A 16,928-nucleotide genomic window follows, 5' to 3' on the forward strand; every position below is an offset into this window, starting at 1 on the left:
ATATTTACACAGGAACTGGACTTTTACTACATACTGGACTCTTTTACTGCTCAAAAGAATATTGATTGATCTTCTGGGTAAATTTAAACACAAAATATATTTTTTCTGATTATATCAGTTCAACAAAATTTATTTGTATTGTATTGAATTTTAGACAAGAAATGATAGAAATAATGCTACCTAATTATTTTATTTCCATTTCGCCGATGAAAAAGTGAACCCTCTTTTTGTTTCAAGTACTTCTAAGTACATACACATATTATTTCTCACATTAGTTGCATCTGCATCTAATTGCCACTTAAGTAAAATAAAGATCGAACGCTGCAACTAAGCAACCTTCCAGCATCTCCAAAAACCGAAGATACGTAAATCATGTAGGTAAAAACTCCACACAATATCATTACTTTTAAACAATAGCGAGCTTGTGCGGAGGGTAAGAGCCCGCGCATCGATAACAATCGGATGTTCCGCGCCATGTGCCGTCCCACTTGCACGTGAATAATGATAATGATCCTCGCCCGTGCTCACTCCCACGATTTGTTCCGGCTCATTGTTGTTCGTATAATTTGGAACTTCACACTACTCCTGTTAGCCTGATACACTTTAATTGTAAACATTTGTTTATTAAACGTTTTGCGATACATTTGCTCAACAAAACTTTATGATATATTCAACATGCATACACAATTCGTTTGTTAAATCTACTAATTTTCTCGATGAAGGTCTCGATAATTAATGTTCTTGATTATTATTAGTTATACTACTGTACTGAAACTTTCGCAAATAGTATTACTAAACCTAGGCTGACAGTAGACATTTACTGGCAGAGGAAGTATATTGGCTTGAACGGATAAGCTCGCGACGAGTTTTATAAATACGAAGCCCAATTGTGTTTTGGCGAGGATTTATTAATTAACAACAAAAATTAAAATGAAATGTAATTGACTTGAAAGTAGTACTAATAATAATTGTTTATTTTTTATATGATAGGGGCAAACGAGCAATTTAACAATGATATTACATACCTACCGGTTTCTTAAATACTTTAAATTTTGATTGATCGTCAATAATGTTTAATACGTAATGTACAATGACGACATTTGCTGATATTTTTTGTGAAAAGTTAATTTAAAGCTACATTTGCTGTTTCATCACTTGGAACTACTATTGTAGCTGCTTTAAGACCACATTGAACTTCAATCCAGCTGTTTCCAGCATGTAGGCTCTGTTATGAAACTCGGCCTTGGGTGATGAGCAAAATCAATACGCAATCAAACTGTCGCCGGCAGAGCCGCAAATATTTTCCCCATTCAAGTTCTGGAGTAGCGGGAGTGCGACGCGGAGCGAGTAATTTGATTTCAAGTAACGCCCCCAATTATGCCGTCTTCGAACATAATTGCATAGTACGCTCGTTTGTGACGAGGGAACCCGTCACGAGTCAAGGAACGTGCGGCTACAACACTGCGCCAGGCTGACGCCACCGCTACCGACACCGCGAGCCAGACCGTGCGCTACAACACTGCAGCGCCGCCCCCGCCGCCGCCCGCGCACCGCACCATACCCCGCGATAGTATATAACCGCGCCGCGCCGCCGAGAGCGGCAGTTGCCCGGCGTCCTCCGACGCGACTAGACCGGAGCGGTGCGATCTCTCGCGCAGCCTGGCTGGACGTGTGGGGCCGTCGAGTGACGCCCCCCTCTGATTCCTCCTCTCCCCGCTAACCCCCTCTAGCCTCCCGTACCTACTAATTACCGCCTCGCCGCCGCGGTGCGATCGACCTCGCGCAGTGGTAGCGGAGTGAGGATAACCGCCCGTAACATCCGTACTAAACACTGACCCGCCACCGCGGTGCGATCTACCTCGCGCAGTGGAGCGTGGCCAGACCCGCCGTCCATCCCGTATCCACTAACCACCGCCTCGCCGCCGCGGTGCGATCGACCTCGCGCAGTGGTAGCGTGGTGTGAATAACCGTCCGTGCCGTCCTTACTAAACACTGTCCCGCCGCCGCGGTGCGATCGTTCTCGCGCAGTGATAGCGTGGACAGAATAACCGTAGGTTAAGTTCGCCGTAGTTTAAGTAGCTATTTAGTATTTAAGGTGTAGGTTTACTAGTTATCAATAAACAGGCATAAAAGCCCTCAGTATTGTGTATTATCAAATCGGTGTTTACATCATCTCCCTGACCTAGACCCCTGAGCTAGTCCGAGTATAGAAAGCCTCCAGACCCTCAGTGCGCAGCCGCACCTGGATCGTAGGCTAATGTTAGCGCGGCGCGAAGGTGCCACGGTACGTTTGCAATCTAACGTGGCAGTCAATCCCCTCGCCTGTCCTGCGGGAGACCGGGGTTCGACTCCCCGCCGAAGCGCCACGTTACATTTGGCGCCCAACTAAATAACTCACAGTGTTTCGCTCAGAGTCAGGAGAGATAGTACAGAAAAACCGACGATTACGACAAACGAACAGACCGACCGACAACACGCACGGACTAATCGACTTAGTACGAGGCGTAATGCCACATCCTGGATATATAGCCTACCGAAAACAGAATTAATTAAAGAATCAAAAGAACAAGAGTTACCGACCGACAATTTAACCGTAGAACAACTACGAAAACAACTAGCCGACCACATCCGAAGCCAAGAAGGCCACGAAACAGAAGACACGAAGGAGACCGCGATACCGAACGAAGGGGAAACAACCATGAGCACCGAAAAACAACCAGAAATGGACATGACGAGTCTAACGAGAAGCTGGGGAGTAACGTTTGACGGAACCGGTGATCCGGTAGAAATCCTAGAAAGGATAGAAGAGTTGATGACTTCGAAAAACATCAAAAAGGATCAAATGCTCCAAGCTCTACCACACGTGTTAACGGGAAAGCACTATGGTGGTACAGAAATAATAAAGATGAATGGGAAGACTGGGACGGGTTCGTGAAGTTGTACAAACTTTATTATTTTCCCAGTAATTACGAAACAAGACTAGAAGAAATAGTAATCACACGAAAGCAAAGGTTCGGTGAGAAATTCACAGATTACGTAACAGACTTACAGACAATAATGAGAAGACAAGCCAAGCTGTCGGAGGAACAGAGGATAAACCGGATCTATGAAAACATGCACCCGAATTACAAAACGTACGTAAAGAAACAAGACTTTACAACCATAGGAGACCTCATACAACTAACGACCGACTACGAAAATATACAGAAGGAAAAATTCAAGGAAAAAACCCGAATAGGACCGATACCGCAGCTAGAAACCAATTACCGACCAAAGGGATCACCAATGGAGCACCGACCAGGCACAACAAGCGGGCGAGGGAAAATACAACCCAACTACAACTCCGCAACATGCTGCTGGTCATGCGGCAAACCGGGACACTCCACAAGAGAATGCCGAGGCAGGAGGCAAATATTCTGCAGTACATGCGGGAAAGTAGGAGTATTGAGCAAAAACTGCTGCAGATGGACAAAGGAAGGTGCAGGAGCAGCAAATGAAATACAAAGGGAGGACAACCGGTATTTCAAAGAAGCATCTATAATGGGAGAAAAACAAAAATGCTTGATAGATACAGGCTCAACTAACACATATATAAATACAGATACGTACAAGAAATGCGTCGAAAGCAACGCAACCCAGAAGGATAGGCGTAGGAAAATAATACTAGCAAACGGTAACGAGGTGGAAATAAACAAGGACGTCCTAGTCTCTATAGAGCTGAATGGAATCACATTTAAGCACTGGGTTAGAGTGTTGCCAACAGCAAATTGCACCATTATTGGAATGGATGTATTGAGACGAGTGGGACTGACCCTTCAGTGGGGAGACACAACAACAGAAAAAGAAGACAGCGACGTCACAAAAGAAAACCAAGTAGAAGACAACAATACCGGCCTGACACAGAAACAAAAAGAGGAACTGGAACAGATATTGACCGCCGAGTTTGAGAAATGCGACAAGAGCCCGATAGGCAACACATGGGTGGAACACCGGATCAAACTAAAACACAATGAACCAATAAAGCAAAAATACTACCCGAGGAACCCCCACCAGCAAAAGAAAATTGATGAACACGTGAAAACCATGTTGGAACAAGGCGTCATAGAACCGTCCGAAAGCCCGTATAGCTCACCAATAGTGCTAGTAAAGAAAGAGAATGGTGACTACCGATTCTGTATAGACTTCCGTAAGATAAATGAAATCTCCGAAAAGGATGCATACCCGATACCACAAATAGATCACACGTTAGAGAAGCTGAGAAACGCTCAAATATTCTCAAAATTCGACCTCAAGAATGGATACTGGAACGTCAAACTAGAGGAGAAGAGCAAACAGGCAACCGCTTTTACAGTTCCCGGGAGAGGCCTGTATCAATTCAAAGTGATGCCATTCGGCCTACATTCCAGCGGCGCAACTTTCCAAAGGTTATTGGATAGGATAATCGGGCCGGATCTAGAGCCACATGCTTATGTCTACCTCGACGATATAATAGTATGCAGTCCAAATTTTGAAACACACATCAAACACCTACAAGAAATATTTAAAAGAATCCGCGAAGCCGGCCTACAGATAAACAAGAAAAAATGCGAATTCGCGAAAACAGAGATAGAATATCTGGGTCATAAAGTAACCAAGGACGGCATAAAAATGAATGAAGAAAAGGTCAGAGCGATAAGGGACTTAAGAACACCAACCAACGTCAAACAGGTCCGAAGCTTTCTCGGAATGACGTCATGGTACAGGAAGTTCATTCCCAACTACGCGGAAATAACAGCACCACTGGTAGAACAATTAAAGAAGAAGAAACCATTTCAGTGGGGAGAACGACAACAGCAAGCATTTAATAAAATAAAATCCATGTTGATGGAAGATCCGATCCTAACGAGAGCCGACTTCACGAAACCATTTATTCTGCAAACAGATGCAAGCGACACAGGATTAGGCGCGATACTAGTCCAGGAGGAAAACAAAATACCGAAAGTCATTATGTACGCAAGTAGAACCTTAAAACCGGCAGAAACAAGATACACAACCACGGAAAAAGAATGCTTGGCAGTGGTATGGGGAATAAGGAAAATGAGAGCATTTTTAGAAGGCTACCAATTTACAGTCATAACGGACCATCAAGCATTAAAGTGGTTAAATACAATGAAAAACCCGTCCGGAAGATTAGCAAGATGGGCACTGGAACTACAACAGTATGACTTCGAGATAGAATACAGACCGGGTAAACACAATCAAGTAGCGGATGAGTTATCCAGAAACCCAGTATGTGCATCTCAACAACAACCCCGAGAATGGTACAACACAAAAATAACAGAGGCAACCAATAACCCGCAAAAGGAAGACCAATACCAAATAAGAGAGGGAAGATTATACAAGAAAATAACAAACCCAGCATACGGCACCAAAATAAGCCCCGAGTCAGAGTGGAAGATGTGCGTGCGCCGAGACGAAGTAACCGAGATTCTAAAGCAAAACCACGACGCACCAGAGGCAGGCCATATGGGCACGGCGAAGACGCTGAAGAAAATAGCGCAACGGTACTACTGGCCAGGGATGTACAGAGACGTCGCAGGGTACGTAAAACAATGCATCGCATGCCAGACACACAAACCAGCGCAAGAAAAAACACCAGGCGTGATGCACATAAAGAACCCAACAGCCCCGTGGGAGGTGATAACAACAGACTTAATAGGACCACTACCAAGGTCGTCACAAGGATACAAATGGATAATAGTATTCCACGACAAATTTACCAAATGGACAGAGATCCGACCACTAAGAACCGCTACAGCCCAGGCGGTTACCAAGGCACTAAAGGAATGCATAGTAATGAGGTACGGATGCCCGCAAACCCTACTGAGTGACAATGCAAGACAATATACCGGCAAGATCTTCACGGAAGCACTAAAAAGTTATGGCATAGAACACCGGCTAACAGCACCCTACACCCCACAATGCAATGCGACCGAGAGAACAAACAGAACATTAGAAACAATGATATCAACGTTCATCACCGACAACCACAAAAAATGGGACCAGTACATACCGGAGTTTAATTTCGCAATAAACACGGCAGTACAAGAATCCACCAAGTTCACCCCAGCGTTCCTGCTATTCGGGAAGGAACTACGAATGCCAAGGGACAGAAACGTATTCCCAAGCCCCCATTTAAAAGAAAAACAAAAACTAGAAGAGGTCTACGAAATAGTTAGAAAACACCAAAACACAGCATCACAAACCCAAAAGAAATATTACGATCAACGACGGAGACAGTGGGAACCCCAACCCGACAGTTACGTATTAAAAAAAACATACCCGTTATCAGATGCGAATAAAAATTTTTGCGCGAAGCTAAGCCCAAAATACGCGGGACCATATAAGGTCATCGAAAGGAAGTCACCAGTAATATACTTATTACGAGACGAAACCAAGAAAAACCGAATAATAACGGCCCATATAAAAGACATAAAACCCTTCACAAAACCGAACTAAGATCCCGACCGCCCCGGACAGAAAAAAAAAAAGAACCAGAGATAGCACCATAAAGCTGGAGTAACACCGTTACAATTGCCATTATGCAGGGGTCACACCGTATAAGCAAACCGGAAATAACGCCATAAAGCAGGAACAAAAAAAAAAACAAACCGGAAATAGCAACATAAAGCTAGAGCAACACCGTTACAACTGCCGTTATGCAGGAGTCACACCGCATAAGCAAACCGGAAATAACGCCATAAAGCAGGAGCCACACCAGTACGCGCGCTATTATGCAAGGGTCACACCGCATCGAAAAACTCACAGAATCCACCCTCCAAAGAAAAAGAACAAAACCGAGAATACCCGCAAAGCACAAAAAACGAAAAAAGAGTATAAAGACAAGCGGCCATGACACAAATCCACAAAACCAGCCATGGACGCCCCAAGGTTTACCCAAGTGGTGGTGCGGACGATAGGGAGCGACCCAATCTACCTGCTACCTGATGGGTCGATAACGGGCCCTGACGTCACGGTGACGGTGTCCGCGGGGACACTCGAACAGGTCCTTCCGGACCTGGGGCAGGACGTGCTCCAGTATCTGGAAGAGGTGGAGGCGGGCACCGACGAGCTCCTCATCGACGTGGACCCAACAGAATTCAGCGCCATGGTCGGTGAGGAGGAGCCCACGCCGATGACAGACGAGGACGCAGAGGCCCCCCCAGTTGGTCCGGAAACAACCAACGGGGGAGACAAAAAGAAGAAGAAGAGGAGAACAGGGAGGCCGCGCAACGGCAACCACAGGAGGGGTTGCATACGGCTCCCGAAATACAAAAAACAGCCGTGATATCAACAATAAAAAAAAAAAAAAAAAAAAAAAAAAACCCGAAAGTTTATGTTTCACATATAACCCGTAGCCCCGTACAAACCCACAGTTCATACAGATAAGTATCAACCGTTACCCGCAACCGCACGAACACAGGAGGTGGACCCCAGCAGGCAGTACAGATCATACAAGGTAGCACACAAAGTTCACCGGTGATTTTTTTCCCGCAGGAAAAAAATCTTCACGAGCGGGAGGGGGATGTGACGAGGGAACCCGTCACGAGTCAAGGAACGTGCGGCTACAACACTGCGCCAGGCTGACGCCACCGCTACCGACACCCGCGAGCCAGACCGTGCGCTACAACACTGCAGCGCCGCCCCCGCCGCCGCCCGCGCACCGCACCATACCCCGCGATAGTATATAACCGCGCCGCGCCGCCGAGAGCGGCAGTTGCCCGGCGTCCTCCGACGCGACTAGACCGGAGCGGTGCGATCTCTCGCGCAGCCTGGCTGGACGTGTGGGGCCGTCGAGTGACGCCCCCCTCTGATTCCTCCTCTCCCCGCTAACCCCCTCTAGCCTCCCGTACCTACTAATTACCGCCTCGCCGCCGCGGTGCGATCGACCTCGCGCAGTGGTAGCGGAGTGAGGATAACCGCCCGTAACATCCGTACTAAACACTGACCCGCCACCGCGGTGCGATCTACCTCGCGCAGTGGAGCGTGGCCAGACCCGCCGTCCATCCCGTATCCACTAACCACCGCCTCGCCGCCGCGGTGCGATCGACCTCGCGCAGTGGTAGCGTGGTGTGAATAACCGTCCGTGCCGTCCTTACTAAACACTGTCCCGCCGCCGCGGTGCGATCGTTCTCGCGCAGTGATAGCGTGGACAGAATAACCGTAGGTTAAGTTCGCCGTAGTTTAAGTAGTGATTTAGTATTTAAGGTGTAGGTTTACTAGTTATCAATAAACAGGCATAAAAGCCCTCAGTATTGTGTATTATCAAATCGGTGTTTACATCATCTCCCTGACCTAGACCCCTGAGCTAGTCCGAGTATAGAAAGCCTCCAGACCCTCAGTGCGCAGCCGCACCTGGATCGTAGGCTAATGTTAGCGCGGCGCGAAGGTGCCACGGTACGTTTGCAATCTAACGTGGCAGTCAATCCCCTCGCCTGTCCTGCGGGAGACCGGGGTTCGACTCCCCGCCGAAGCGCCACGTTACAGTATAGCTACATAATGTATGCTTTATAATATAATTAATTAAGCTCATGAAAATACATATTTTGTGTTTGTCAATATTTTGCACTAGTATACCTAGTAACAACCTTAGTAGACTTTGATCAAAAGTGGTTGTAATTGTATGGTAATTTTTCACAATACTTATAACCAATAGGTTGTTGTAATGTTATCTCCAGCGATTAATGGTCATGGACACAAAACAAGGATGTCAATTGACAACAACAGACAACAAAAGTTTAGTTTTGGTAAAGTGAGAAGCGATCGCAATACGTGGCGAAAGATTATCGCAACAATCAAATCAAATTAGATCACTACTAAGTAGGTCTAAATGTAAGGTTAGTATTTCATTGAGGCGCTTAGCGCCTGAACCACCCACTCGTTAACCTTTGAAATGTACATTATGCGTTTTAAATATTCAATATGATTTATGCAAAACATTATACGTCCTGTCTGACTGTGCTACATATGTAGTTTGACCGTGCCACACAGTTTGGCCATGTCACATGTTTGACCGTGCCACACAGTTTGGCCATGTCACATGTTTGACCGTGCCACACAGTTTGGCCGTGTCACATGTTTGACCATGCTACAAATTTTGATCGCGCCACGTGTTTGACCGTCCCACGCAGTTTGGCCGTGTCACATGTTTGACCATGCCACATAGTTTGACCGTGTCACATGTTTGACGTGCCACACAGTTTGACCATGTCGCATGTTTTACCATGCCACATAGTTTGACCGTGTCAGTGTTTGACCGTGCCACATGTTTGACCGTGCCTCGTACATTGCAGGATGCGGTGTCGCTGGGCGGCGGCGTTATCGGCGCCATGCACATCCCGGAGAAATGGTTTCCGGGCGCCGTGGACCGCTGCCTCAACTCACACAACATCATGCACGTGCTCGTTGTGCTCGCCGTCTACTCTATGCACCAGGTAATATCTCGTAATTATGGATGCAAAGCTACTTCTGTCTGACAACAACAGACAACGTCCGAGGGTTTCACCTAACATCACCACGGCCACTGCAATGTGGCAGAAGCGTCTGAAATCATTACTCGTTGTTAGAGTGATAAGTTTACTTGTTTTGACGACCGGATTGCCCAGTGGTTAGAGAACTGACTACGTAGCTTGAGGTACCGGGTTCGATTCCTGGTCGGAGCAGATATTTGAGTGAAAAATACGAATGTTTTTTCTCGGGTCTTGTGTACGTACCTAGGCACGCTACGCAGGTTTGTCATATTTAATAATTGCCTTGTAGGTAGAAGTTGGTGTTTAAGCAAAGTCCACTTGGTATAACTTCGCTTTTAGGATGATTTCAGTGTGTACAATTATTTTTTTATTACCTACGTATTTTGTACTTTGAACACCTTCACCTATGTACATATATAGCACAGAATAACTAATAGTACTCCTATAGTATAATAGTTATTTGTTATGAAAGGCTGGAAAGTAACTGTTTGGCACGAGTGCTTATATTGAAAGCCGAGCCACTTGGATTGAACCACGAGCGAAGCGAGTGGTTCAAAAGAAGAATCCTGAGCGTAGTCGAGGGTTTCAAAGGCACGAGATGCTAAACAACTTAACAGCCGAGCGGAACACACAATTTTTCACCTCACGACAGCGAGAAAAATAGTAAGTAAGTAAATGGAAGAAAATAATTTGAACAATCTTATAAATCAGTTTCAGATTATGCCCATGGAAATATCTCAAAATACATCCACGTTCTTGTCTCCATAAAACGAGGGTATTTCGAAATCCAAGTAAAAGTTCAGCTTTCTAGACCCAGGGTTTGGGTTAGACGTTGATAAATAAGTTACAGTACTTTTTACATTTAATTATGCAAGTAGCTAAACTTACTTAAAGTTAAAATAATTATTGCTAGAATTGGTTATATTGACAGTGTGAACTTTATTCTCCCCGGTAGGTGCGTTCTGAATTTGACCAAATATCAATCTACCTATTTGTCGTTATTTTTTGTGAATAAAGACGAAAACACTTATGTAATAGAACAAAATGTTAATAAATGTTACCTATTTTTTTGGTATTAATAAATAACAACAATAATAAGAATGAAAACACTAACGCATTTATATTAATAAAATAATTTATGACAAACCACGTTTCAGAACGTGTCATTGTGCTTTTATTTTCGGGTGCGTTTCCGAATCCCTTTTCATTCATCATTTGATATCTACTTTCTTCTTGATTGTTCTATTATAGACGCATTTGGAATAATTTCAGAAAACTGAAATGACCTTTATTTTTACTAAATAAATGTTTAGTAATAAGAATTAAATAACAGATTAATTAGGTACTTAACAGATTTCAATGTTACTTCAACAATGTATGACGAACTTTCTTTGGGAAATACGTCAATATTCAAATGACTGTTTTCGTATGTAAAATCTGTCATTTAATTGCGATCGCGAGCGTCAGACACGTTAGGCAAACGGCCTCAGGATAGGCAGCGCGTCTCCGTGTACCTACCTAACTAACTCACATGAATTTGTCCAACTTAAAATCAACCCTATTTATTGTGGTCGACCAAATTGTTGTCAGCTCATCTTATTTTGGAAAATAATTTCTACGAACTATCCATTTATCGAATTTTATATTCTCGAAATCATTTTACAGACTATAAACTTTAATAGATAATCGCAGTTTTCGCGAAAACAACTACGATTCTTCGAAAAGTGTTGGTTAAATTGACATATCTTTTTTATTTGTAAACAGATTCGAATTAAATTAACACTAAATGTTAATTCAAGGCAAGGACAACAAATCAGTGAAAACCGCATCTTTCTACGTTGAGTATTTTCTGAGATTAGCGTGTGCAAACGCACAGGCAAACAGAGAATCATTCTAAAAATCGTTGTTTTGGGTTCTATTGGGTTAATGTAGGCCCCTTGTAACAGTTTTCCTTAAATATTTCCAATGTACAGACACCGACTTTCTATATACAAATTTATTATATGTATATAGAATAGATATATAGATAGATTACGTTTATAAAAAAATTGTGGGTAGTTTGTTTGAGATAAAAATACCTAGTCGGTAGGTACTTGACGATTTAAAATGGCAATTTAAATGTATGGTTGCTGAACGGTTGTGTAGCTGTGAGGATGAACTCTGGATGAGTTCAAAACGCGTGAATGTAGTGTGGTGGTCATAGTTGGGTTTGTGTGGAGGTGGTGGAGCTGCATGAACACACTTATGTGGCATATACCTGGACTTTCTGACATTTGGACATTTATGCCCCTAAACGATTTTTATTTGAAAGCAGGTTTTCTAGCGATGGTTCTTAGACATGTTTCATCAAAATCGATTAAGCCGTTTTTGAGATATTGAACTTAAAGTTGGGGGGTTTTCCAACTTTATGTTGGTTAGGTTATCGTTCATTAAAGTGTTGGTTGATTTGTTACAGGTGACGACGCGCGACCTGGCGTGGATGTCGCGCGTGGACTGCCGCGCGCCGCTGCGCCAGCTCTGACGGCCCCGCGCAGCCCCGCCCAGCTCCAGACCCTCGACCCGACTGCATCCCCCCCGACTCGTGTCTCTTTCACGCTTACTCGCCTTTTAAAATTGTTCACTAAAGGGCTGCCTCATTTGACAACTTATACATGCCTACACGCGTGGTCGATGCAGGCCACGACGTAACCTTTGATTGTATTAAGAATAGGTATATGAGAGTGCACGTGGTAGTTCATCGCTCGCTCGCACCTGGTTGTCCCCACAAAAATTTAATCCAACGCAACGCAACTTTCCGTCTTGCACAACCTATCCATAAGGAAACGCCACACGCGCTCGCGAGATGTCAAAGCTAAGGCTAAAGTTACAACGATAGCCTTTTATACGTGGATAACAAGCCGTAGTAACTAAACTGAAATAGTTTCAGACGGTGAAATATGACGCTTGCCATAACTCGCTATTCCTCTTAATAGTTACCTACATACAGACTCGTACCGTTATCTACAGGATGTGTAACATCTTAGCTTCAGTTTAAAGAAAGGCTTACGCAAATCAGCGTTTGTGAGTCTGAGAGCCTCTTTCACAACTCATTTATAAATTTTAATGTGACAGATAGATGTGATTCTTGGGTCATCTCTGTTTATTGGGACAAAACAAAACAATTCTTTTGATGAGTATTTATTAAAACAGTGCGATGTCATAATATACAATACATGAACCATCATATATGCATGCGCTGGGTTAGGTACTAATTACTTTATATAATTTCATGAATATTATTCCAAGGTGAATAAACAGGACTATTTTGCAACCAATTAACGTTATGTGTTGCTTGCTGATAAGTACATACATTGGTCTACCTAACCTGGGTATTGTAATTACAAAATACCACCGAATAAGTAAGTAATATCAATATTTCGATCAATATTAATTCACTTTAAAATTACTCCATAGCAAGCACATAAGACTTGACCTGACTTGACTTGAATTTGACCGTTAATGCAAATCTTAAATTAAATGGAGTATAGGATTTTCCAAATTAAAGGTTTTATCGATGTAGAAGACTTATGATGTACCTAACTCACTTCTGTAGATAGGTAGATATTTTTTTCACTTTCTTTTTTTTGCAAAAATAAATTGAAACTTCATTTCGGCAAACCACACGTTTCGTGAGATCAATAGGTTGTGTGCCTTGGTATGTTTGATTAAAAAAAAAGAGGTCAGCTTGAAAGCTGTCAGTTGTCAAATGTTGCCATACGTCTAATTGTCGTAAAATCGAAAATTGAAGTTCGTGTCGTTCGATCCCTCTGAAGCTTAAACTATCTAATACGAGAGCGAGAGGGACGGTACGATACGAATTTCGGTTTTCAAACTTCGGAGTTAGGCCCTCTGACAGCTATCAATACGACCACTTTTTTTTAATCAAACAGACTAAGGCACAAAACCTATTAACCTCACGAAACGTGTGGTTTGCCGAAATAAAGTTTCAATTCATTTTTACAACAAAACGGCAAGTAAAATAAAATATCTATCTACAGGAGTGAGCTACAATATAAGTCTACTATCGATAAAAAATATAACATGGACCATCCCGGAAAACTTAAGGTACACAATTGTAATCACTCCATGTAAGTAAAAGGAATAATGCACAATTAAATATTTCTGTGGAAAAATGAGACAGCTCTTTGTTTTTCTTTTACGAAAACTTCTATCTCAAAATATTATTTTTGCTATCACAAAATACGTACTCATTAAACATATCCACAGCCTTTGTATCTCTACAAACGTTTGTATTTGCTGTGTACATGTACAGACCTACACTAAAGAATAAAATTAAATGCTAGTGCAAATTATCGCCACAAGCGGTTGCCTTAGCTGGATTGAGTAGTATTTAGCATTCTTCCTCGACACTAAATAGATAATGGAATAAGCTATTTGTCATACACCTACCTGATACTCCTTTCGTAGAGCCGCCAGAATTGGAATGCATTGAAGGAATGCATTGCAACGGTTTGAAAAAAACGTTTCATAAGACACGAGAAGCAATCTTACGACGTGTAAATAAATATTGTAGTAGACAATATCACGGCCTACGAATAAATATAGAATATAGATTGCCTCGTTACTAGATATTGTTTTATGAAGAGTACCTTCCCGTACGTACCGTGCCGAGTTATGAAGCCACTTTTTACAATAACTATGTCTTTAAAGTAGATAGCATTTCGTCATTAATAGCTAATTAAGTAGTGGTAAGTTTCCAAAAACAAACGAGGATAATGTAGCTGTAACTGACGGAGTGCGCATTGTATTTGGGGTTGAGTCGATAGTACAGTACCCACGGAACCGAAACCTTTCATTTCGGAGGAGGGTCACTATCATTATTGTCTCAGACGGCCCTTTCCTTTAAAGTTGCCTTTGTCACAATCGCATTTGATGACTATGGTCCTATCACACTTATAATTATCTCGAGCAGAAAATATATCAACTGTCTCTTTGAAACGAAGCTTGTGTAAAGGGATAGTTGTGTTTGCCCATATTTATTATCTTTTGTGCTAAACCGCATCTCTAGGGGTGATTTTGAGATATGTATGAAAACCAATTAGGTTTTTTTTAATAAACTTAATAAATTCACGTAAACAATAATGTGATAATACTTGTCAAAACGCTTATTTTAGATACATTATCAGCGGTAAGATCCTGAGTAGCTATTAAATCAAGTAATCAAGTCGGATGACAATTCTTTTAAGAATAAGAATTCCGATCAATACAAAATATTTCCTAGCTCAAGAAATTTATTAAATCGAATCAATCGAACAGATTTGGTCGAAAAGAAAAATATTGCAGTGCTATAAAGGCACTTACATTTATTTATATAAATGGAAAAAAAATTAAATCGCCCGCAGTGTTACACAAAGTAAATAATGTAGCATTTTCAGCGTATGGACGGACTGCTGACTATTTTTATTAAGATTTATAGTCCCTGGAATTCGAGTGCACCGTTTACTGGGAATTTTGGATTACAAAATAAACCAGGATTGTTAAATGAACGGGAACGGGCGTTTGCAGTCGCGTAGACTGCATATGATAATTACTATTTAAGGGTTATGTATTACAATAAATTCATACATTTAATTCACTCAATCTGTCCTTCCTAAAAGATAGCTTTAGAGTACCTAAATAAATACCCTTTTCCAGTGCAAGAGGCACCGGTGATCTTGCTATTCCTCCACTTTAATAGTACTTGTTTTTTTTGATAGTAAAATTATTGACAAAACAAATACTTGAATGATATAGCTTAAGTGTTGTACGAACAGTGAGAAGAGCGACAGGCTCGCTTGAAGTGGCGGTCCGACGGGGTCACGGGGGACACGATCCCCCAAAACTGACAGTGATTACCCCAACACCGGTAAAATATGTAAGCTGTGGCCGCACCTTCTCGCTCTTGTGGTGCGCGTGCGCATCACCACAGTGCATCTGCTACTCGCAGCCCTTACACTAGCGCTCGAAAACTTATCCGATGGGAGATAGACAGGCACGCTCGGTTTGCCTCCTCGCACAGTGTGGGACCCAGGTGGGCGTACCTAACCTAACCTATTTCTTTCAGCGACCAATAAACGGTATATTTTTGTAATCTCGGTGTCGTCTGCTTCGCAGCTTTAAATTAAATGAAGCATCGCGGTTGATCTCGAAACTAACCTTCGCTAGTTTGATAGTTTCTATTCAATGAACTAGGCATAGCATACAGTAGGACGATTAGATAGGTAGATTACAAGCAATAAATAAATAATAGACGACAATCATTGTTGAGAAATTTGACAAAAGTAAGTTGCGAAACATAAAAATAATTATTAATAAAGAATTTTACGAAGCAATTGTTGAAATTTTTTATCGTGTCTTGATCGAACTTTACTTTTGTCAAAGTTCAGTTGTTTTGATTATTGATTTAATGTGAAGGAAGTAGTGTTACAAAAAAATCGAAAAGTGTACTTGAAGTTTTTTATTAGATCTTATAATTATAACGGATTGCGCTCCCGCGCCGCGCCGGGCCGGCGACGCCCTTCCTTTACCTATATATTGACCTACCATTACTTATATTTTTGGAAAGCAATTTTTTTTTTCAGTATTCATTTAATAATAATTTACGGACTGCGTACCAATGTGGTAAAAACAAATGCATAGGATTTATTTTTTGGGAAGGAAACCTACACGATAGGCACCGTGTTATTTTTGAATAACATATTATCCATTCAAGGATATGGGTAAAAAAATGTATTCTTAAGAAAACCGCTGTTTAAGTTGTTGACTAAATAAATACTCATAATTGTGAATTTTTATATTATCTTGCCTAAGTATCAATTATTTACACGACTATTAATATATCATTAAATTAATCCACATTTTTATAAGTAGGTAAATCTTGTAGAAACCAATTTAATTGTTTTAGATTGAGATTAACTGTAGCGTAATTTATTACAACATGCAACAGCCCCGGACAGGGCCGCAAGCACCCCGTGTGGCATGGTTTTCTCAGTAAGATGTTGGAGAACTATATTTTGAATAGGTTATGCGAAATATAAACTGTAGAGTGATATTCAAGAGCAATATAACAATATTTAGTGACTAAATATACCTATTATTTATTTTATTTAGTTTGTTTATATCAACATGGACATCTTTGTAACGTGTAATAAAATTTGCGCATGATTCGGATGCGAATCCTAGTTTTAATGATCTATGATCAAATAAAATAAATAAATTCAAGCTGTAGACATTGACGAAAGGTAACTATATTAATTAAATTTTATTTGAACTAATAATCTTTTTCGTGTTTTATTTGTTTTACTTTATCTTTACGTGAATAAGCATCAACCTTTATGTGAATTACGCTAATTGCTTTGAATATTTTGTCCTGATTGACGA

The 16,928-nt window shown here is 41.8% G+C and overlaps 1 protein-coding gene across 1 annotated transcript in view; it reads left to right on the forward strand.

Moving 5' to 3' along the window:
* LOC141434159 (progestin and adipoQ receptor family member 4) overlaps positions 1–16,829 on the forward strand; it is an 84,234-nt gene extending 67,405 nt beyond the window's left edge. Inside the window, exon 6 of the mRNA XM_074096480.1 lies at positions 11,965–16,829. Within this exon, the coding sequence (XP_073952581.1) occupies positions 11,965–12,030 (66 nt within the window). The 3' untranslated portion in view covers positions 12,031–16,829. The remainder of the gene's footprint in view (positions 1–11,964) is intronic.
* The last annotated feature ends 99 nt before the right edge of the window (positions 16,830–16,928 follow it).

Source organism: Choristoneura fumiferana, chromosome 13 (assembly GCF_025370935.1).
Source record: "Choristoneura fumiferana chromosome 13, NRCan_CFum_1, whole genome shotgun sequence".
Classification (NCBI taxonomy): domain Eukaryota; kingdom Metazoa; phylum Arthropoda; class Insecta; order Lepidoptera; family Tortricidae; genus Choristoneura; species Choristoneura fumiferana.